The sequence below is a fragment of the Leptonotus elevatus genome, chromosome 9 (assembly GCF_054856555.1).
Source record: "Leptonotus elevatus isolate MCC_2025b chromosome 9, RoL_Lele_1.0, whole genome shotgun sequence".
In the NCBI taxonomy this organism is placed as follows: domain Eukaryota; kingdom Metazoa; phylum Chordata; class Actinopteri; order Syngnathiformes; family Syngnathidae; genus Leptonotus; species Leptonotus elevatus.
The window spans coordinates 780,001-805,000 of NC_141247.1; the positions used below are offsets into that span (position 1 = coordinate 780,001).

Here is a 25,000-nt window from a genome sequence, read left to right on the forward strand (position 1 = left end):
TGAAATATATATATCATATATATATATATATATATATATATATATATATATATATATATATATATCATATATATATATATATATATATATATCATATATATATATATTACAAAACACTTATGTCCCTGAGCATTCATTATAAATAATGTTTGAATATGGCGAGCTACTGGGTGGTTTTAGTTACTAGGTTAACAGAGGTTAGCAGTAACTAGACATAGCTAATGATTTTGAGTATTTTGTTAATGTTGGCAGTAATTTGGCAAAATGAATCCCTGAGCCAAGAAAAAAATTATGAAATAGATAAGCACATAAAAAAAATCCATCCACTATGTGGCTTAATGCTGTTAATGATACAAAAGTATTAAATGTTGTTAAAATAAAAAATAAAAAAAGAAGTCCAATATTGATATGACATTAGTAAAAAGTATTATATAATATCTTGTTCAACCTTTCACATATATATATGTAATTTGTCGTTTAAAGTCTGTATATTTCCATCAAAACTAAAAATAGCAAAAGTTATTCCTGTTCATAAAAATGGAGAAAGACATATCGAAAGTTACATATGTAACTACGGTCCCGAACGACCGGCAGTTGGCGGTGCTGAAACAGCACGGAACGCCGAATACCAGCGATGTCACGAAGACCCGGGAGAGTGTACCTCACAGAGGGGCCTCCGCCGGACCTCGAACCACATCCAGTGGGTAAAGAGAGGTGACATCCAAACTGTAGAATCTGGAGAACGTGCAAGGAGACCAGGAAGCAGCCGCACATACGTTCTCCAAGGACACTCCTTTCAGAACTGCCCATGACGTAGACACACTCCTGGTGTAAGTAACTGCGCACCCCAGGAGGAGGGGGACGACCAGAGACCCAGTACGACTGCTGAATCACCTCCTTGATCCAACGGATACAGCAGCCCCTTTATTCGGGCCGTTGTAAGCCACAAAGAACTGGGTGGATGCACGGAAACATGCCGTAGCATCCAAATAAGAGCGGAGCGCCCTCACAGGACAACCAAACCACGGGGCATCAACCCCATCCGTCAAAGGTGGAGCAAAACGAGCGAGACGAAACTAAGGATGTCCTGAATAAGAAATCATTATACACATTAATTATATTGTTCATTATTATTACCATATCTGACCTATTGTGTGAAAATCTGGGGAAACGCATATAAAACAAATACCGATCCTGTTTTCAAACTCCAAAAAAAGAGCCATAAGAATTATAAATCGATCAAAATATACAGAGCCAACTCATTCTCTGTTTATTAAATCAAATACAATTGTTGGCTGGAACTAGAACAGAAGGATTGTAATAACCTCAGACTCCTAGATTTACTCTTTATTACAACATCGATTAAGCGACATAACTGCTTTAAAAATCCAATGATTTCCGCCACCCTGACTGCCTGGTGGAAGGCACTAGAAATGACAAAAGCCCAAGTGGAGCCCTGCGGGCTTTCTCCCCTATGACATAACCCCGACTTTCAAATTAACAACCAATCGTTTTATTTGAATGTGTGGGAGCAGAAAGGAATTACACATCTCCACCATCTCTTCTCAGATAATATGTTTATATCATATACATCCTTGCTCCAAAAATACAAAATAAAAAACGGAAACTTTTTACATTATTTGCAAGTTAAAAGTATGATAAAGAAACAAATACCAACACTTCAGGTTACGCTCCAACCGCCTGTTTTAGCTAAAGATATTACCAAGCTTTCTCCGACAACAACAAAAAAACTCTCAAAAATATATAAGTTACTTTCATATACTGATAAAACGTCTTTACCCATCTCGAAATGGGAAACAGACTTGTCTATAGCTCCGGAATCTGACTTTTGGATTCAAGTTTGTGAAAACGTTTTTAAAATGACAAAACACACAAATTTACAACTTATCAAATATAAAATTATTCACAGAACATATGATGAAGAAAATGGGACTCTCAGACTCCGACATTTGTCTCCAGTGTTTACAAACACTACAGACACTTTTTTTCATGCTTTATGGTTATGTACTCCGGTTATGTATTTCTGGACTAAAGTCTTAGAAAAACGTTCCGCTGTCTTGGACTGTAGGATACCGTTCTTTCCAAACTTGTGTTTTCTAGGTGACTTAACAACAACTGACTTACCACATAAACAATTTCAATCTATACTTGTAGCCCTTTCTATCGCAAAAAAAACAATTCTTGTTAACTGGAAAAATAAACAAACTCTGAATATCGACCAATGGTCTAACCTCCTCATAAATCACATTTTAATGGAAAAAATATCTGCCTCAAATAAAAACCAAATGTCAAAATTTAAAGAAACATGGTCTACGTATATAGAATTTGTTAACCTAAACCTGGTTACTTAATTCTGCCTGTTAGCGAGAGCCACAGCAGCGTGATAACTGGCATTGATGTTTCTGTATTTGGCAATTTGTAACTAATGGTTGTGTTTTTATAGTCAGGAACCCGGCTGCTGCCAGCGGGATCGAGCGGATTCGCCTCCGATGGGCACCAGGGGTTGATATTCGGATTCACGGCATGCCAGTGGGTTAATTCTGTGGGTGCTGTCCCCCCTGGCTGGGCGTGGGCGGGTCTGCCCCTCTGTTGGCTGCTGGGTGGCGGCTGAGTCTTGGCCGTTCCCTGGGTCTCTTGGGGGGTGCGGCGCGGTCCGTCGCTCTGGGCCCGGCGACGCGGTTCGGGGCCTGTGGGCCGCCGGGGTGCCCGGTGGTTCCCTCTCCCCTTCCCCTTCCTCCCCCTTGCTGCCTCTCCCTCCTCGCCTCTCCCCGCCCGTCCTCCGCCTCCCTGTCCCTTCTCCCTCGTCACCCTTCCTCCGCCTCCCTGTCCCTTCTCCCTCGTCACCCTTCCTCCTCCTCTCCCCCTCTCTCTGCGGCCCTGCCGCTGCCCCCTGCCCTTCTTGTCGTCTCCTTCCCCCCTCCCTTCCCCCTCCCCGGTACGCCTTCCTTCCCCTCCCCTGGGCCAGGGGCTCCATCCATGGCCCGGGTCTCGGTGCTCCGGGGGCCGGCGGGGGTGGCTGGGGTTTGATGTTGTGCCCGCCCCGCTCCGGTGGGCGTCCTGGCACCTCGGGCGGGCCCCAGTATCCGGGGGGCGAGCCCTATCGCCCCGCCGGGCTGGTTCCATATACCCGCCGGGGTCCCGCCTCCTGCCCCCGCCCGGTTGGGGAGGGCCCCGCTGGTCGCTCCTCTTAACTCACTACACTAGGTATGCACAATACACTTTTATAGACATATAGGGCACATAACACACTTTGGGGGGGTGGGGTAGGGTGGAAACACCGTCTTCATCCTACAACTCCCCTCCAATTTTAATGCACCACACAACTGGGGGGGCGGGGCTTGTGGGGGTGCCATCGGTTGGGGACCGCGGTATAGAGCAGTGCTGCGGTCCCCTGTCTGTGTCCCCGCCCCCCCCCCCCCTATCTATTTTTTTTTAATGCACCACATACACTCAGTAACATGCTTGGGAGGCGGGTGGATCGGAGCGTGGGAATATCATTTCCCTCGGCTCCGGTTCACCTGCTCCTAATTTTAATGCACCCCACACACACACACACACACTTGTATATACACTGGGTGGGGTCACATTCACGGTTTAGGGGTAGAGTTCGCCAGTCGGCGAGCTGGCGGACTCAGTAACAGGGGTTAACTTTCACAAAGAACGCTGGGGTGACGACCGGGGCCTTCCCCCGCTGGGCCTGGGGTTCGGGGGTGTCGGCCGTCCTCCGGGGCCCCCATCTCCCCTTCTGCCCCCGGTGTTCCGTCCCTCCACGCGGCGGGGGTGGGGTGGGCGCGGCTGCCCTCTCCGCTCCGCTGTCCGGCCCCTCTTCGGCGCCGGGGCCTGGGTGCGGGTGGTCCCCGGGGGCTGGGGGTCGGGAGCGGCTTTGTTGGGGGGGGGGTGTCTGGGGGATTGGGGACCTGGGGGCGGCTGGGGCTGGGTTGGGGTGGATGGCGTGGGTGGATGGGGGCGGGGGGGTCGTGGGGGTGCGGGGGTTGGGGGCCGGTGGGGTGCCTGGCGGGCCTGCAGTGCCCCGTCCTGCTGCGTTGGGTCGGGGGCGCGGGCTGTGTTGGGGTGGGGGGCGCTCCTGCTCCTGGGTTTGCTCTCCGGCCGGTGGCCCTGGCGGGGCCCAGGGGTCGTCCTTTGGCGCTGCCGCGGCCTGGGGGGCCCTGAGGTGTTGCGCTTGCTCTGTCCTGGAGGGGGTCGACGGCTCCCCTCTTTGGTGGAGATTTTCATGCATGCCAGATCCACCACACCAGCATCTACCGAAACTCAGACACAATCTGCTTCCTCCTCAGGTCATTGAATCGGTGGAGGCTGGTGTCTGTGGATCTCACTCGGCTTTGTCTGTTCTTCCTTCCTTTCCTCAGTCTCTCCTTCGGTCTCCCTGATTTTTTCTTTTTTTTTGGATTTGTTGGAATTTAGATGTTTCTTGGGTTGGGGAAGAATTCTGGTGGGTGGCCCGGTGGGTGGTGTCTGGTCGGTGCTGGATTTCACCTTCCTTGGTTTTCTTTGGTCCCCTCGGGTCTCCTGACGGCGGTGTTCGGTTTAGGTGAACGGTATGGGATTTTTTCTAATAGGTTTTTGGTGAGCTAACAAATACACGCACGCACGCACGCACACACGCACATACAAAAATATATATATATATATATCAAAATAAAAAAAAATAAAAAGCAATGATGATGACATTTCCGAATGAACAATACTGAGCTCTTTATAAAAAAATTTAAAAAAAAAATACAATAAAATGTTACGACTTAGTTGAATTTAAAATAGCACAAATAATGTATAAAGTACATAACAATCTACTCTGCCACAGTACTCGTTGAAATTAGAGAGACAAGTGTCTACAAAAAAATTTAAACTAGAACAAATATTTAGCAAAGGTATGTTTCTGTAAAAGGTGTTAATTTGCGGAATGATTTTGGAACGGACCTGAAAAGATGTCAGTCACTTGCTGAATTAAATAAAATGGTTTAAAAGCAAAGTTTAAAAAAATTACTTACGTCAGTCATGAGCTGTAAAAAATTTACATATGCTGTAATTTCTTTGGATGTATCAGTATGAAAATTGTATATGTGAGTATGAGGATGTGATTTATAGATGTATCTGTTGATTTTGTGTGCTTATGTCGCTGGCAAATGCGCGAATGTTTAAGTGTACTTGTATGTATGATTAGGTTAATACATTTCCTTTTGTTGAAATGCATTACCTTATTATTTTATTAACATAAAACGAAAAAGGGGTAGGAAATTATACATTTTACCCCTTTTGAACATATAAACTGTTTTCTTTCTTCCTATTCTTGTTTTCTTTTTTACTTCAATTTATATTTTAGACTTCTATTGTGTTTTCTTTGTGTTTATATGTTCAATAAAGAGCCAAATCAAAGAAGGACACACCATCTCCAAGACACTGGCTGAAAGACCTTACAAACACACTTCACCCGGAAAGGATACGATTCATTCTCTCTGATAATCTCTCAACCTTTAACAAAATATGGCAACCACTCTGTGATTATCTTCACCTGTAACGTGATATGAGGTTTGGGTGAGTGTTTCTTTTTGCTTAAGTGATTTATGTATGTTGGGAGAGATGGGCTGCTGGATGGTTTTTGTTGTTGTTGTTGTTTTATGTAGTTATTTTTATTTTGTATTAATATAAGTGGGCAGATGCATAAAAAAATATATTGGAATTTGTACTGTATTACTCTATTCTCTGCTTAATAAAAATGTGTTAACAAAACAAAAACAAATAATTAACAAAGTTACAGCAGTTTTAACTTTAGTTTTGTTTAGAAAACATGAAGTATAACTTAAAATCAAATCAAGGAGACGAGTCCCTCTTCTGAATGGAACGGGAGGGTAAGATGCGATCGGACTCATTCGGTGCTGTCTTTTATTATTTTTTGTTTTTGGGGCCATCTTGTGGGGGAGGGGAGACAGCTGGCTGTATTACTAACACTGAACAACATGTACAGAAACAATGGATAATACACTGGGCAATGCTCACTTGAGCACGAACACTGGATATTACATACACACTCGATGGATCAAGTACAGGAAAATAACACTTTTTGCTGACTGACAAATATAGAGGTGAGGTGCTGGTAACCTCTCCCTCTCGAAAAGACTCAGAATTCAAGGATGTTGTATAATGTTTTCATTAGCAATAATAATAATAATAATAATAATTGGCAACACAGGTCTGATAGCTGGATATATGTATCTTTAGAACAAAATGATGAAAATTATTAGGAATTGACAACAATATGATGAGGATTTGGATGACACCAATGTTTTAAGTGAAAGAAACAAAATGACACACACACACATACACACACACACACACACACACACATCGGTGCCGGAGAGGGGCCGGACAGCGGAGCGGCGAGGGCACCCACGCCCACCCCACCCCCAGCCGCGTGGTGGGGCGGATCACTGGGGGCGGAAGGGGAGATGGGAGCACCGGGAGACTGGCAGCACCCCCGAACACCAGGCCCAGCGGGGAAAGGTCCATGTGTTTTGTGGATTTGGAGAAGGCTTTCAACTTCGGGAGTACGGAGTACCGAGCCCCCTGATACGTGTCAGAGTTTGGTCGGATTTGTTTCCAGTGAGGGTTGGACCTCCGCCAAGGCTGCCCTTTGTCTCCGATTCTGTTCATAACTTTAATGGACAGAATTTCTAGACGCAGCCGAGGCGTTGAGGGGGTCCGGTTTGATAGCCTCAGCTTTGCATCTCTACTTTCTGCAGATGATGTGGTGCTTCATCAAGCCGTGATCTCCAACTCTCACTGGAGCGATTTGCAGCTGAGTGTGAAGCGGTTGGGATGAAGATCAGCACCTCCAAATCCAAGACCATGGTCCTCAGTCGGAAAAGGGTGGCGTGCCCTCTTTGGGTCGGGGATGAGATCCTGCCTCAAGTGGAGGAGTTAAAGTATCTTGGGGTCTTGTTCACGAGTGAGGGTAGAATGGAGCGGGAGATCGACAGGCGGATCAGTGCAGCTTCTGCAGTGATGCGGACTTTGTTTCGGTCCACTGTGGTGAACAAAGAGCTGAGCCAAAAGGCGAAGCTCTCGATTTACCAGTCGATCTACCCTACCCTTACCTATGGGTAGTGACCGAAAAAACAAGATCCCGGATAAAAGCGGCCGAAATGAGTTTCCTCCGTAGGGTGTCTGGTTTCTCCCTTAGAGGAGCCAGCTGAGGTGGCTCGGGCATCTGGTTCGGATGCCTCCTAGACGCCTCCCTGGAGAGGTGTTCCGGGCATGTCCCACCGGCGGGAGGGGAGGGTACGACCCAGGACACGTTGGAGAGACTATGTCTCTCGGATGGCCTTGGTACACACCTTGGGATCCCGCCGGTGGAGCTGGTTGAAGTGGATGGGGAGAGGGAAGTCTGGACTTCTCTTTTAAAACTACTGCCCCAGGGACCCGACCTCGGATAAGCGGCAGAGGACGGATGGATGGATGGTTAATCCAAATTTATCTTTGCCCATATTAATGGATTATTTTCAAGAGTTTAGTAAATTGTCAGGGTATAAAGTTACCCCGGGATTACACCGCATGCGTGTGCGTTGCGGCTTCGCTCCACTCCGACAGCGGAGCCGATTCCTTTTTCCATTCTACCAGCTTGTTCAAATTACACCGGCTGCGTTTGCACTGCTGATTGACTGCGGACCAGCTGCGTTGTGCCGGAGGCCGCCGCACAGATAGACCTACTTTTTATTTTTGACGGACGATGCATCCCTCGGCATCTGTCAAATGGCAAACTAGCACAGAACACATCAAGCAGGACATGAAGACCGACGCAGTTTCAAAATAAAATTCCGGTTACTTGTCAGCAAAACGTCATAATGCTTAACGCTTAACTCACTGCAGCGAAAATGGCCATGGAGAGATTTATTTTTGCTTCTCTGTTGAGCACACTTTCTATGTGTTTGTTGTTTCTAATGCCAAATTAACATGCGCGATCACGCGAGATACAACGGGAAGTTGTCGGCGACAGAGCTGCTGGACCGCAGCTGTGCGCACGCGGTGAGTTTGTCCATAAAGTTGAGCGGAGCTGCACACACACGCGTTGTAATCCCAGGGTTAAAGTGCAAAAAACACAGGTCATGGGGCTCCGGGTGGCGGAGTGGTTACAGTGACTTCCCTTCGGTGCAGGTTGGCGTGAGTTTGCTTCCCCACCTGGGAGACCATATATTTGTGAGTGCAAAAAAAAAAAAGTCATGACGTTTAACTATGATCCAAGTCAACATAAATTGGAGTACGACATCTATGAAGTATCTGGGTATTAATTTACCAAAAGAACTTGGAAAATTTAAGTCTGACAATTTTGATTAAAGGTAATATTGACCATTTGCACCGACATCACATGATCACGTGACCGCCCTATGACGGACGGCGGAAGGAAATAATTGTTGAATGGAAGTGGACGTGACCAAGAGCGACTTAGTGACTTAGTGACTGTTATTTTACAAATTAAAAGTTATTATTGCCCATAGAGCCATGGAATCTACTACTACAACAAAAGTTTGCCTGTCAGTCGAAGTTGCACATTTAGTCGGGACTCATAGAGCGTGATATTTACTTAAGTTGGAGATCGCGAGTTTGAAAACAGCCCCTTACCTTCTGTTGCCTGCTGTTTTTAGCAAGTTAATCAAATCGCCGACTTTGCCGGAATTCACAGCGCACGACCTATATCATTATGTACTCATAGCCGTCTCTTCTCTGATTCAAAAGCTTGTCGCTGGCTGAGTCTCTGGGAAGAGATGCTAAGCTCACACTTGGGAACAATATACCTTGTAATGCAAAGGTATAACTTGTTTATCATGCTAACTGACTTATTTTTACATAGTCCGTTCTATATTGAAACGCTGTGTTAATGTTATGCTACTATGTTTACTAGCATGGAAAAAATTACTATTGTCGTGGCAAGCTTTTGAAGAAGGTACATTTTAAAACTAAGCTGTGTGTTCGTGCAGTTACGCTATTTATCTGGCTCGTTAATGTGATTTGAAACATGCAATTAGACACCTCTGTTGCAATCATTGTTAGAGTGTACGTTTACTAGTAAAATGTATGAACATTTATCTACTAATTACAACATTTATCTACTAACCTAGCAAAATATGATCGCTGCAAATCCGTAAATACGTTGTGGGCTGCCAGTCCTTTCTGTTGATTGCTGCCATCAATCAACGTATTTTGTCTTCATTAGTAGGTATGCGATCAAAAGCAACATTTAGTTTACTCCTTTGTCTGTCTGTACAACCGACTGCACGGCAAGATATGACCATTTTATAAGATAATCGATTAGATAAAGGACTTTACGCTGTACGAGATTCAATGGTTACAATAAAGGCAAGTGGCTCTTATGCCGTCCAGCGTCCCGTAGCGGGCGTTCCCATGAGGGCTGTAACGTCACGGGCAAAAGGTCAATATCTTTGTATTTTAAGCCCTTAGACAGTTAACTATAGGCATATAATGATAAAATCATACCTTTGACACCAGGGCGATGTAATTTTTTATGAAATATTAGGTATTTTGCTGGCTGTTTTTCTAACGCAGAAGTAAAACGCCCAGTACAGTAAAACCCCGCCTCTTTCCGTTTGGTTGCGGCGGCCCTCTCGTCTGAGCTGCTGCGCACACCGCCCACAAAACTCTGGAGCGCTGCATTGGAGCACTTAATGGCTACGGAAGACTGGTCAGCCGTTGTAGTACAACTGCGTCTTCTTTACATGTGGAAATTGGATGGATGTTCAATTCTTCAATAAACACCTGGAACCTGCTGCTTACAAGGCAAGCGCACTAACCACTACACTATTCGTTCAGTTAGGTTAGACCAATTGTCATTGCACTTTGGCATTGCAAATGTTAAGGATAATGCTTTGAATTCATTTGGACAGAAAGTTTACTGATAAAAGCTACTTTTATCACAATCCTGCGAGCATGGAGGGCTCAGAGAATGTGGGCGTGTGTTTAGTCCGCATAGGGGTTGCAGGGGTGCGTCCGTACCTAATGACGTCATTAAGTGAGCACCTGCTCGTTTTCTCAGGTTGGGAGGGGCTGGTGCTTGGAAAGCAGAATAATCTAGAATTTCTCATAGAGGGGCAAATGGAGGAAAACACCACTTCGGTGATAATTTTGGTGAGGAATTCGCATTATAACATGGCTAAAAGTTCCAAATAGTTGATTTTTCACATTACTGTCCCTTTAAATTATTTCAAAGATAAAAACTGACTTGGCTAAATGGAATTTAATACCTTATTTTAGTTTGTCCTCAAGGGTGGAAGTGGTTAAAATTAATGTGTTGCCCCGAATGCTATACTTCTAAAATCTTCAAATATTAATACCTGCAAAGGAATTTAGGGAGTGGGATAAAATTATATCTCAATTCCTATGGGAAGGGGCTAAACCTAGAATAAAATATAGAACATTGCAATTATCAAAAGGGCATGGTGGTCTTGCTTTTCTCTGTTTGAAAAGTTACTTTCAGGCAGGGAAATTGAGAGTCTTGCTGAATCTATTTAATACACACTATTTAGCAAACTGGAAAGGAATAGAATATATATTTTTTAGAGAGAACTCCAAGCCAGGCTATTATATTTGATGAAAAATTAAGTATTGGAAACAAAATGTAAATCCTGATGTATTTTAATTCAATGCAAATCTATGCAAATTTAAAGGTATCCAGTGACTTCATATGTCAATTTATGTTTACCACATTGCATTAATTGTAATAATAATAATAATAATAATAATAATAATAAAAATAATGGTATTAATAAATAATAATTATAATAAATAAATAATAATAAAAAGGTGAGAGCAGAGGATTTTATGAAATGACTATCAATAACAAAAATGTAACCATATTTCTATTAGGTTAATATTTCTTCCCAGTTTTATGTTAACAGGAGTATAAAAAATGTGAAAATAAATATTTTATTGTAAATTAAGATACAAATTGAGATATAAAAAGTGTGATTAATTTGCAATTAATCATGAGTTAATTATTGAAGTCGTGATTAATTACGATTAAAGAAAATAAAAATAATAAAAATAAAATAAAATAAAAATAATAAATAAATAAAAATTACGATTAAAGATATTAAATCGCCTGACACCTCTAATCACAATATATACTGATACAGTGGTACCTCGGAGTTTGAACATAATACGTTCCTGCAAAGTGTTCAAAGTCCAAATTATTCAACCTCCGAAAAAATTTTTCCCATAGGAAATAATGTAAATGCAATTAATCCGTTCTCAAGCTCCAAAAACAGAAAATTCCAATTTAAATTTATTTTTATGTTTTTTACATTTACAGTACAGTATTTAAACAATAAAAAATACCTTACCTTTTTTGGCATCAGTCGATGATAAATGCTGTGTTAATGCTGGCTTTAGTTCAGTGCTGAGTTTGTGTATTTTACATCGGGCATATTCTTAGACTACTAAGAGGTTCTTAGGTGCATTGTTTAACACCAGGCACGTTGTTGAACAGCTAAGGGGGGTGCTCGTGCCAGTATTTACAGAAGTAGTCACAGTAGTTACAACGGCGCGACAATTTCCTTCCTAATTCCACTGTGGTTTGCAGCACTGTATGTTTTTCTTTGCTGCCACTGGCACTGTTGTCTTTCTTTGGGCCCATGGCGAAGAAAATTGTCGTGGAAAAATCAAAATGCACTCGCGAGTATGGAGCACCTCCGGGAGTATTCACGATCTGACTGGCAATGAGCAATGCATCGTCTCAATTACCGCAACATAAGCATTCAACATTGCTCGGCTTGGCTTGGCTTCACTCTGCTACCCATTTTCAAGGTACGTTCGGCTGAGTTTGCTTTGCTTGGGTGTTCGAACTCCTAAAATGAGTTCCAACTCTGAGGCATTTTTTTACTCAGATGTTTTGGTTGTAGTCCGATTTGTATGAGTTCCGAGACGTTCAAACTCAGAGGTTCCACTGTACTGAATTAGCGCCAAGCCCTACTGCTACTGCTGCAGTGTAATATGCCCCATCTTAAAAAGTACTATCTTCATAGACCTGCTGTGTACTCATCATCCTGTTAAGCATCACAGGTTTGCTGGAGCCATTTCAATTTATCCACCTATTCATGTTAAAATTCTGATGGTACATTGATGTTTGTGTGTATGTATCTGTGACTCACTGCTTTGCCATCCATGCGGAATGTTCAAAAGCCAGTTCAGCACTACCAATCTTCTTCTTACAAAGATCAATGTGCTTTCTGAACTGTGAAATAGCATCAAGTGGAGTATTATGCTGGAAACACAGACGGCATACCTAAAGAAAAAAAAAGAGAATATAACAGGTTTGCTTCACAGTAGCACATTAAAACCCAATAGGCAGTCAATTATGTTTGTCTCGTAGTATAATGGGTTCGACACATGAAACAAAGCGAAATGCGAACCTCATCACCTTCCAGGTCAAACTCAACACACGGGATGCGATATGCAGTCGCAACGTTGGCAGCGACAGACGGCACCCTCTTGCGTAGCTTGTGTACATCAGATTAGACTGGCTATTAAATTGGAGGGAATCTAAACATTTTCATTGTACACACAGAAGCACTGGAAAGGCCAACAAAATAATAGCCTTCCAACTAATACATTATTGTCAATGCAATTGCCTTGTTGCTAGGTTGAATCGTCTTCACTTGACTTCATCAACACAACATCAACACAACACCATCCCGAAATCACGTTGGGTGGCTAGTTAAGGATGCTAAGAAACTGCTTGTTTTTGTATGATACGACACAAGTCTCCGGCGTTAGCAACTAGCCACTAACAGGATTGCAACCTTGATAGCGTAAACATTGACAGTGTTCGGTGAGCCGCGAGGTTTATTTTTATTTATTTGGGTCCCCTGGGGTCCTAAAGGTGCAAACACAGACAGAAAAAGTCAATCAATGCATTAATCATTGATAAATGCAAATATTAAAAATATATAGGCTTTCTATTAATCTATTAGAGCTAACATACATTAAGAAGAATGATGGGTGTCAAATCACTTTTTTTTTTACTTAATTAAAATCAATGGTCCATCTAGTCATTTCTGTTTACAATACCTAATCAACTACTAAGCTTCAATCCTCCATTCTAGCTGTTGTTATGTCAATGAACCAAAATAAAGAGTGAACCTGCCTTTCTTATATATAATTCTTATAACATTTACCACCAAAAATTGGGGCACCATTAGTACCTTTAAACAGGCATTAAACAAAACACTGAACAAGAAAAATACTTAGTCATCGTATAGCAGTTAAATTTTATTTGTATCATTTACCTGAGTTTCCATATACCACTTGCAATGTGCTCACATAAACTTGGTTGGGAAACACCGCATCGGACGACCTAATCTAAAATAGTGTTCCAAAGGGCCAGACTTGGTTTATCATGATACTCGGCAAGCTGTGAAGCTTTGGTTTGCCGAAGGGGAAGAGGGTTTATAGACATTGCCAGAAGAGCTGGCCCCTCTGCGATGAACAAAATTCAATAAAAGGAAAGCCTCACTGTCTTCTTTTAAAGTAATATAAAATAATTAGGGGGGGGTCAAAATGATCGCGTTAATAATTAAAGTGCCTTAAACAGCACAATTTTTTTTAACGCTCGATTAACGACCGCCCCTTATTTGGTAAGCCAGGGAATTCCAGTCGCAATGCAGCAGAAACGTCCACGTCAAAATTACCCAATATAAATGCACTGTACTGCACTGGAGCTAAAATACACAACGTTTAAGGGGCAGAATGTTAGAGTGGAGGAGCCATTTGGACTGTGTAGCACTTCCACCGGTTCCCTGCTTTGACAGAACACACTCGGTAGCGCCGGTGTTAGCGATTAGCACAGAGCTAGAATGCTACAGCTTTCCAAGAGGTGTCCACTCTCAATCCCCTGTGAGATCCAAGAGCCGAATGGATGCCGTCTTGTCACTTGGAGTGAAAAATAAATAAAATGCGCGATTAATCATGAGTTAATTATTGAATCAGAGAAATCAATGTCACATTTATTTACAGTACAGTACATATTTTTCATTTTAAAACAATTTTATGAATTGTTATGAAATTACCGTATCAATGACTTAAAAAATGCAACCATGTTTCTATTAGGTTAACATTTCTTCCCACTTTTATGGTAACAAGAGTATGACAAATTTGGAGAGAAAAATATTTGATTGTACATTTTATTGTTACCATATTTTCTATTAGGTTAACATTTCATCTCACTTTTATGTTAACAAGAGTATGAAAAATGTGGAAAAAAATATTGTACATTTTATTGTAAATTTTGATATAAATTGAGATATAAAATGTGCAATTAATTTGCGATTAATCGTGAGTTAATTATTGAAGTCAGGCGATTAATTAGGATTACAAAATGTTATCAACACCTCTAAAAAGAATTGACCTGTTTTATTGCAGACAGTTCTTGTTACAGTAAAATATTTAGCAGATATATGTTGAGTCACTATCTTTATATCCTCTCAATCTAAGCTATGCGAATTCAGACAACTATACATCAGCAAATATGGTCATGCTGTACCTAATCCCCCAAAAAGGTATGACCAAAACCTGTGTGGTGCAACCAACTGAAAAAGTTGGTAGCTCACTGTTACCATTGCAAACGTTAGTGTAGAGCCCTGAGTTGCCATCCCTACTTCCCATATTCACATTTGAAATAGCTGATCTGTTATGTTCAAGACCCAATGCAGAAAGAGACCACACTTTCACACTATAGTTAGCAGACCATAGTGTGACAAGTTACCGGGTAGTAATATTCAGTTCTGGCCTCTGTTAGTGGTAGCCTTACATTTGATCTTACTGAATGAATTGAAATGTGTCTCACTTTTGTATCATCTGATTGTTATAAATTAGATTAGGCTGTGGACCGGTGGGGTGCCTGGCGGGCCTGCAGTGCCCCGTCCTGCTGCGTTGGGTTGGGGGCGCGGGCCGTGTTGGGGTGGGGGGCGCTCCTGCTCCTGGGTTTGCTCTCCGGCCGGTGGCCCTGGCGGGGCCCGGGGGTCGTCCTTTGGCGCTGCCGCGGCCTGGGGGGCCCTGAGGTGTTGCGCTTGCTCTGTCCTGGCAGGGGTCGACGGCTCCCCTCTTTGGTGGAGATTTTCATGCATGCCAGATCCACCACACCAGCATCTATCGAAACTCAGACACAATCTGCTTCCTCCTCAGGTCATTGAATCGGTGGAGGCTGGTGTCTGTGGATCTCACTCTGCTTCGTTTGTCCTTCCTTCCTTTTTTCAGTCTCTCCTTTGGTCTCTTGAGGTCTCCCTGATTTTTTGGGATTTTTTGGAATTTATATGTTTCTGGAGTTGGTGAGGAATTCTGGTTGGTGGCCCGGTGGGTGGTGTCTGGCCGGTGCTGGATTTCACTTTCCTTTATTACCGAATGAACAATACTGAGCTCTTTTTGAAAAAAAAAAAAAAAAAAAAAAGGAACCAAGTAGTTCATGAACACGTGAGCATGGGTTAAAAAAATTAAAATTGTTATTCATATAATCTAATTCTACACTTAATTTTCTTTAAAATGATATACAGTATGGAAGTACCTCAAATGGATGAGGTTACAGCAATATCAATGTTGGCAAATAGCTAGTTTTGAGGAAAAACAAGTTTTAGTGCATCACCAGTGCCACACCCTCTGGAGTCCAGCATGGAGGTGGGGCTTGAAGGCCAGCGTCTAGTGGCCAAGCCTACAACCATGAGGCCCGGCACAGCCCGAAAAGGCAGCGCGGCTATTGCTAGCACTGGGGATGCTCCGATCAGGATTTTATGCTGTCGATACGATCATTTGTGAGTAAGATCGTCCGACACCGATTCTGATCACATTGATTATCTGTATTTTATTTTCCAATTTATTTATGGTGAGTGAGTGCCATTGGCTATATTATCTGAAAAAAAGCAACCATATAATCACCTCAATTTTAGACAAAAACAGTATTTACTTATTCAAGAGAATTAATACAAAACCCTTGCTGGCACAATGCATCAACTATTCAGTCAGAAAAAATAACTAAAAAACTATTCAGTCAAAAATAACTGAAAAACTTAAAGTTTCCAGCTTTTAGTAACTTAATATTTAACAAAAGGATGAAAATGACATGTTTAAAACACGAACATGTCTGAATGGGGTGTTTTGAAAAAGTCCTACCAGACAGATACAGACCTTGTAGTTAATGAATCCTGCCAATGTTTTGATTTCCAGCATATTTGACTCATGAGCTCTCAGCTCGTGGACAAGACTGTAGGCAGTTCTGTAGTGCCTGCATGCAAAGACAAAATTTTAATGTACACAAATACTATCACTTTGTTTCTCATTAATAACTTACTTTAACGCATTTTGGGTGTCTTGCTTAAGCTCACTGAAGAAAGCAATTTTGAATTGATGCCGGACAAACAGCAACTAGAAACAGGAAGTTAAAATGTTAAGAAAAAGTACAGCATATAATTTATTTCCAGGATTTAAATATTATAAAGTAAAACTACAGTGGCAATAAGAAGTCACATCCCTGTTTCAAATGCCAGATTTTGCGATAAAAGAAAAAATACACCAAATAATATTTAAAACCTTTCCCCATCATTATTGTGACCTACAAGCTTGGAGTTTCTTTTTGCCAGAGAAAAAAAAAATTCCAATAAAGAGAGAATTCTCTTACCTTGCTGACAGTTTCGGCTGTCACTTCAGCCTTCGTCGGAGCTGTTGGAACTTGCTTGTGTGACGTGTGTAAAAACTGCTGATAGGGTCAGGAAAACCTTTAATAGTTTTTAGAAAAATGGTTCCCCGACTAAATCGTGCTCCACCCTCCAACTTGGCACCCCATCCAACCCCCTGGCTGGAAAAAAGAAACTCCAAACTTAGTTAAAAAGTAGACAAGATGCCATAGAACTATTATGACCTATTAACATGTACAATTCAATTGACAAATATAAAAGGGTAGAAGGAAAGTTGTTAGAATAAATGTACATAACTTATCCCAAATTTACTCTTATAGTATTGCTATTCAATCATGCTTTGCAGCTGCAGCTGGAAAACAGAAACTGTGCCCTTATCCCAAGATAAGGACTGAAACATTTTGTTGTTGGAACGCCCTGTAATAAATAAAAAGAGAGGGCCTCAGAGCGGGTAGGAGATTGTAACTGAGCACATCTCTGTCCGTTCTCCTCGCGAGTAAAAATAATCTAAGTCTCTTGTCTTTCTTCCTTGTCTATTGTTTATTAAATGTTCTAGGTTGACTGAACATTACAAAAGTAAGTAGTAATATTGTGCTTGCACACATGTGCACTTCCTCTTATACCTGTCACCATTTAAAGTACTTTTGATTAAACCAGAATTAAGTTTAGCTGTCCTAGGATGCTATTACTGACATTATTCTTTTGTTTCTCGTAAAAGCCTTAAGGTTTTGTACCTTAACACTGACTGGTACTTAGGGCCAGAGCAGCGATTGCTGTGAGGTCACTATTGTATCTGTAGAAATTATTCTTCTCCAAAATGAATCACATCTTTGGGGACCAAAACGAGTATGAAAATTCACCAAACTTTGCACACTCATCGAACCTGGTGAAAAATGTGATATTTCAAAGTTGTCATAAACGATGAAAATAAAATGGCTCTGTAGTACCCCCTAAAAAACCATATCCCACAAAATTTGACCTAGGGCTACCAAAATTGGCAGGCACATGTAACACCCTGAGACGTACAAAATAAGTCAGTAAAAGCCATATCCTAAAATGTACAAGAAGTGAGCTATGATTTTTTTGAATGTCCAATTTTGGCCCTTTTTTGCAAATTCTTCCTTCGCCACAAAAGAGGAACTGCTTAACAACTACAGAACATGCTTAAAAAAAATCCCAAACTCAGCATGTATAATAATATTAATAATAATAATAATAATTCATTTAATTTATAGGCGCGCCTTTCAAGACACTCAAGATCGCCTTACAACATAATACATATAAAAAAACACTACAATAAAACAACAAAACATAATACATAATTTAAAATAGCGAGTACTATTATATATTTATATGTTTATTAATAGTCACGGCCTGAAGATATCTATATGATAATCGTCTGTTAGACATATAGCGTCACCTAGTGGTGGCAATACATTTTATTTTTTAAATTTGTATCCACTGTGCCAAGCCTATTTGAACGGATCCAGTTGAAAATTTGTCAGAAAATCATTAAGATGCTGATCATACTAAATATTGTGACTTCAGCAAAGGGTTTGGCCATTACAGTGCAGCAAATCCTGATGATTTGCAGAGATAATAAAAAGTGCTGGAACTTTACCAAGATGATCCAACCTTCTCAAAATGTCACACATTTTATCACTGACCAGGCCAGAAGACATCTACGAACTTATATTTTAGCATAATGATAGCACCACCTACTGACTAAAGAAAATACATGTTTTTTTTCTTTAATGTTTTTCTCCTAGCTGGTTAACTAGATCTACCTCATATTTGCTAAGAAGAGTGTTTTAGGCCTTCCTGATGTTGAAACACAGTTTTCACAAAATGCTGTTGCCATGGCAACACACTGATTTGGGGGTCCAAACATGCACGGTTTCACGTTTCGCCAAGATTTGGAGGCATATAAAACAGACATAGACCTACAAAAAAAGTCTCTTGGAGCCACTAACACGAAGTCTGCCATTTTAAATTTCCTTTTAAAATTGCCTAACTTAACTAGTATGATCGTAGCTAGTTAAAATGTCATGAATTTGAGACAGTCCAGGCCTGAAGACATCTACAAAAATATTTCTCATGGTATTTCATATTTGCTAAGAGGAGCGTACAGGCTTTCATGATGTTGAAACTTGAGGTGTCAGTCAATTTAAAAAAATTATCGTAATTAATCACATGACTTCAATAATTAACTGACGATTAATCGCACATTAGTCGCACATTTTATATCTCAATTTATATCTAAATTTACAATAAAATGTAAAAAAAGTTCCCAATTTAAATATTGTTGCATTTTTTAGTCATTGATACAGTAATTTCATAACAATTCAATAAAAAAATTAAAATATTTACTGTAAAAAAAAAACAAGTGTGACTGATTTGTGTTGGTCATTTTTCTGTCACGACATGGCATAATTGCATTTGTAAGACAATGGTGACAATTCATTTTTCTTTTCATATTAAGAGCTGACCAATTTTTTTAATTAAATAACTTTTCTGCACATTTTTAAAATTGTAAAAAAAAACACAAACAAAACTTGACCCCAGTCTCCACGCATATATGCATTGTTATTTAATTTATTACTGCTAAATTGTGTTACAGTGTAGTACTTTTCACGACGTTGAATGCTTTTATTTTGTCAAGTTCTCGGATGCGCTGTGACGCCGCTCTACTGCAAGCAAGCACATCGACACTTTCACTTTAACCCTTACGTGCTATTTTGTGGATTTGCTGGGTAAAAATACTTCACATCTAAAGATCAAGTGGCTTGGGGTCACTCCAAGTAACAAGACGGCGTCCATTTGGCTCTTGGCACTCACAGTGGTGAAAGCCCATGGACACCTCTTGGAGCAACGGTTAGCTCATTGCTAACGGCTAACCAAGTGCGTTCTTTCAAAGCAGGGAACGAGTGGAAGTGCTACACAGTCCAAATGGCTCCTTGAGTTGAAGCTTTCCAAATAAGGGGCGGTCGTTAATCGAGCGTTAAAAAAAAATAGTGCCGTTAAAGGCACTTCAAGTTAACAAGATATTAACGTGATAATTTTGACACCAATAATAATAGTAATAGAAACACAAGCTTGTTTTTGTGAAATGCTGTTGCCGTGGCAACACATTGTTTGCCAGAAAACAAAAGAACAGATTTTGAGGGTCTTAACATTGACGTAAACTCATGAAACTTTGCACACACATCAAGTCTGGCAAAATAATCAATATTTTAGTAGTTAACTCATTTGCTCCCAAAAATATGTTCTATTTTAAATGTTTTAAGTGTTTCAAAGACGCATTTATACGTTTTTTTTTTTTTATGCTAGAGCATACAGAAGGCTTTGATGCAGCCTCTCAACTGCAAAGAACGGTTGAAGAAATGGTAGTTATTACACAAACAGGTGGCAGCAGATCATAGGAAATGAACCAGGACCATGTTGAAAAAGCCCTCAATTACTCAGAATTTTAAATAGATTCGTGAATAATTATGAATCTTAGCAATATTCTAATGCAAATTGCTGCAAAATGGAAACAGATAGAAATATACTTTTTTTCCTGATGAAAGAAGAAACTTTAACCTTTCTTTTGGTAGGTCTCATGTTTTTATAGCAATATTCTGTGGGCCTTGTAAAATCAGTCAAAATCCAGTAAAACAGCCGGGAGTGAAGGGGATTTGTTTTAGTGAATGAGTTAATAGTGCAAAAATGGCTCAGTAACGCCCCATGGAATTTTTTTTTATGAAGCAAAACTGGTTGCATGTTTCACCCAAATCTACGATAGGTTGGAGGCGTATGAAACAGCCCAAGACCTACAAAGAAGTCCATTGGAGCCACATGCTAAACCCAACAGGAAGTCTGCCATTTTGGATTTAGTTAAAAATTTGGGGCCTATTATAGGGTACATTTTAAAGAACCCCTCAGTTTTTATCCGATTGACTTTTGAATCTGTGGTTGTTACGTCTAAAGATGTTCCCGATGAAAAGTAAAAGCAAACCTTTTTATTTCACCAAATACTGTTTGCCAAGAAAAATTATGCTGGTTTGGCTGTCTAAACATGCATGAAAACTCCTGAAATTTTGAATACAGTGTTCCTTCGCTATAACGTGGTTCCCTTATAGCGGCTTCGCTCTTTCGCAGATTTTTTTTTTTTACTATTTTATTAAATTTATGAAGATTTTAATATTGAGAATGTTTAAACAAGAGAGAAATGTGAGGAAATGTAAATGCCTCGAGAAAAGTAAAGACTGTGTGGTGAAGGGTTTTAGAGCCTTAAAACATTTATAACAAATGTAAAAGATAAAGCTAACTACTTCGCGGATTTCATTTATTACGGGTATTTTTTGGAACCTAACTCCAGCGGAAAGTGATGGAACACTGTAAACATCAGACCTGGCAAATAACAAAAAATCCCTAAATAAAGGTTTATTGTGCCATTAAAAAATAATAATAATTCTGATGTGTCAGTACCCCAACATGCAAGTCCCCTAAAGTGGCCCAGGCTGCTCGAGCCCTAAATAGCTGGTTGCAGCTCTCATTTTATTATTTTCTTTTCAGCAATTTTGGATGGACGTCCGTTCTTGGTAGTAAAACTGTGGTGCCATTTTGTTTTCCACTTGATAATATCGGCAGTGTACCACCTTGTATATTTAATGTCTTGGACAGCTTAACTTCATTTAAAGTAAATCAAAGGCACTTAAAATTGGGACAGATGTGTGGTCTGATTTAACATGAGAGTGAATATGATTTCTCAATTCTGAGCACAGCATGACATGGGGCGGCATTGCTCAGGTGGTAGATCTCCCAACCCGAAGTTCTGGTTTGGATCCTCAGCCCTTGCAACCATGTCAAGGTGTCCTTGAGCAGAATGATGAACCAACAGTTGCTCCAGACGCTGTGTCATCAGTAGGTGAATGGAGATATAGTGTTAAAGCGCTCTGAGTACCTTGTAGCACTACACACGTGCGAAAGCTCATTACCATTTAGCACACTGCCAGTTATGAGGGTGTCACATTATGTAAACTATTATTTTTACTTCCCTAATCTAATGGATTTCATTTCTTTCAATTGAGTTGTACATGTTTTAGGTCAAAGTAATGCTGGGAAAAATTTTAAATGATCTTTGTCTTGTTTTTTTGTTAAATAAAAAACAAACATCTTAACAAGGGTGTGTAGACTTTTTATGTCCACTGAAGGGTTGCTTCCCATTTACTTTTTTCCTTACCTGATGTGTTGTCTTGTTTAGAAACTCCTTATGTGATTTAACTCGACGGATTTCATTGTAATAGTACGTCTGAGCATGTTCATAAAAGGCATTCTCCAACCTAGAGTTTCAGATAAATATAATTTCAAAACACAAATGAATGCAAATGAAAGTCTACACATCTGTTGAAATGCTATTTCAGGCAATATAGAAGTTACAACATACCGAATAATAAATGATATACAACTTAAATAAATGAAAGTAATGCCGTGTCAAGAAACTACACTGCCGTATAAAGTGAATTGTCTAGTATTCCAGACTCCTTCATATGAGACAGAAATGGGTGTGTCAATGAAATTGGAGCGTCCGCCATTTGGCAATCGTCAACAGTCAGGACACCTTTCCGTCATCGTCAATCCGTCAATAATAATAATAATAATAATAATGCATCGGATTTATATAGCGCTCAAAATATTTCAAGTCAAACGGCATTGTAATGTCAATCCATCCCTCATCAAAATGGCCGTCCGCCATGGCAACCGTCATTGACGGATTGACGGACTTTCCGTTAATATTGACAGAATGTCCACTTGTTTTTCAAACCTAACCCTAACGTCAGGCTCACATGGAGCTCCATGACACCTGGTTGTAGAAACAATGCACTGCATAACATTTCTTATTCATAGTCCCTGATCGTAAAATGGCGGCCACTAATGGTATCGGTCACCGCCGCCAGTACCGACACCTTAAAATAAGACTGGTATTGGGACAGTCGCCCATCAAAGTCAGGATGGTTTTCTTCTGAAAGACTAATAAAACCTGGCACTTGAGAAAATAAATGAAAAGCCGTTAACAGGCGTTCACAAAACACTACGTTCCCTCCCATGATACTCACCTAAAATATGAACACGTTCATGAACTTTTATTCATGGAAACCTGTTCAGATACAACACTACATTTTTGCATACATTTATTTTATTGTTTCTATGGTTATTACCTGATAATGTAACCAACCAGGTGGTCTGTATGCGGCAGAACAAAGAGACTTTTTCCGGAAAGATCGCAGGCATGACAAATAGCTGCAGCTCTTTCAGATGCTACCAAGTCTTCTCCTGTAAAAATAAATAAATATCAAAACAAAAAAAACATAACATATTAGGCATAGGACGATATCTTGCGTGATTAGAACGTCATGTGATGCCTGGTCCTTTTCTTTTCCCCCCAGAGGGATTTATGCCTCCGGGATCAACATTAGCATACACTGTCAGATAGACAGTCGAAGCAACACTTGTTCATATTGGTAACACGTGTTGAGAAGGCCAACTTCAAAATAAACCTTACTATACCAATAATATATGACCATCAATGCCTTGGTATGCTCTTATTTGGAAGTTGTTCTCGGCAGCTGTCATGGCGTAACAGCTGACTTGACTCATCACAGCAACGCAACGTCATCTTGAAACCAAGTTCAAACGGTAATTACTGACGCTAAAAAAATCTACTTAACTCCTTGAATGCCAGCCATTTGCAGCGCTGCCATCCCCTCAGTGCCAGCCATTTTACAGGATTTTAACCAATTTTGACGGCCTACAGAATATTGTGTTCTATGGGTATATAAACATGGGAAACACCCAGTCTTGGTGGACAAGAAAAAGCAAGAGGCCTTGTTATTTTATTATTAGCCATTAGCCGGTTACCGCGGTTAGCTTTATGCTCAGTGAATGTTGTTTTGTAATTAGTCATCAAAAGGACAGCTTTTTCATCAACTATGCTGACGATACTGTCATTGTGTCACTTTTAAATGATGAGGATTCTGATCATGGTCAAGTGGTTATAACTTTTAGCGATTGGTGTGACCGTTCTTAAATATCAATTTCTAAAACAAAATAAATGATCATTAATTTTAGAAGGAAGTCTTCCCCTCTCCCCTGTCCTTATTTATGGTCAGCCTGTGAAGATTGTTGAAAATTATAAATATCTGGGGATTATTCTTGTTGACAAGCTAAAGTTTGATGCCCACATTTACTCTGTTTACGCTAAGGCCCACCATCAGTTGTATTTTTATCGGAAGCTTAGGAGATTTAACACTGACTCTGTTTTATTTTTCTTAACATTTGCTTTTATCTGTAGGTTTGGATTTTTTTACTTGTAAAAACAAAAAGCGTTTGCAAGAACTTGTAAAGGTATGCAGTAGGATCGGAGGCCGTAACTTCCGGGAGCTCTCCTCTCTTTATCAAACAAGAGCAGTAAATAAAGGCCCGATCTATAAAAGCAGACAGCAGTCACCCTGTGTGTGACAAATATAAACTGTTGCCATTAGGGCGGAGATATGCTATGCCCAAGTGCAGAACAAACCGATGTAGAAACTCATTTATTCCATTCTCTATCACTTTTTGAAATTATATGTCTTTACCTTGACCTTGATTAGCTGCGGGCTCATGATTATCTTTATGCTCAATCAATTTGTACCCGTGTATTGCTGCTTTACAGAAGAGCACATTGATATGCTTGTCTATATTACAAAAAATCTTCCAACAGCACATGTTGCAAACAAGCCCACATTGTTTACATATTTGCAATTTTTAACATTTAATGCATTGATGGACTTCTTTCTGTGTGAGTATGAAATATCCGAATGCACCGCACATCTCGCAAAAGACGTCAATGTTTACATTCCTATTAGCGGCTAACTGCTAACGCCGGAGACTTGTGCCGTATCATACAATGACGGCGTAATTAAATAGCGGTTTCTTGGTGATCTTAATTAGTGCTTGAATATGATTTTGGGATGGTGTGTTGATCTTGGTCGTCGAGAGAGGCACCCACCACACGGGAAAAAGAAAACCCGAAATAACGTGGACCGTAACAAGTCAAGTTAGAAGACACACCACCGTGCGCTTTAAGAGTCCATTTCAAAATAAAAGCCCACCAACCCTATTGCATTAACATCCATGTATTAGTTGTAACCATTTATTTTGGTTGGCCTTCAGCAGGGAGCACGTGGTGGCTATCTTCGTCCTCGTCCTCGCACTTCATACAAACGAGTTATATGTCTCCGTTGCACTACTAATTA

General features: G+C 40.6%; 1 protein-coding gene across 1 annotated transcript in view; it reads right to left on the reverse strand.

The window, feature by feature from the left end:
* The window catches only part of trappc11 (trafficking protein particle complex subunit 11), a 145,792-nt gene that overhangs the window by 105,402 nt on the left and 15,390 nt on the right, over nucleotides 1-25,000 (reverse strand). Inside the window, exons 4-8 of the mRNA XM_086084475.1 lie at nucleotides 22,925-23,039; nucleotides 21,949-22,048; nucleotides 16,382-16,455; nucleotides 16,219-16,315; nucleotides 12,195-12,328 (exon numbers count right to left, since the gene is read on the reverse strand). Of these exons, the coding sequence (XP_085940601.1) occupies nucleotides 12,195-12,328; nucleotides 16,219-16,315; nucleotides 16,382-16,455; nucleotides 21,949-22,048; nucleotides 22,925-23,039 (520 nt within the window). The remainder of the gene's footprint in view (nucleotides 1-12,194; nucleotides 12,329-16,218; nucleotides 16,316-16,381; nucleotides 16,456-21,948; nucleotides 22,049-22,924; nucleotides 23,040-25,000) is intronic.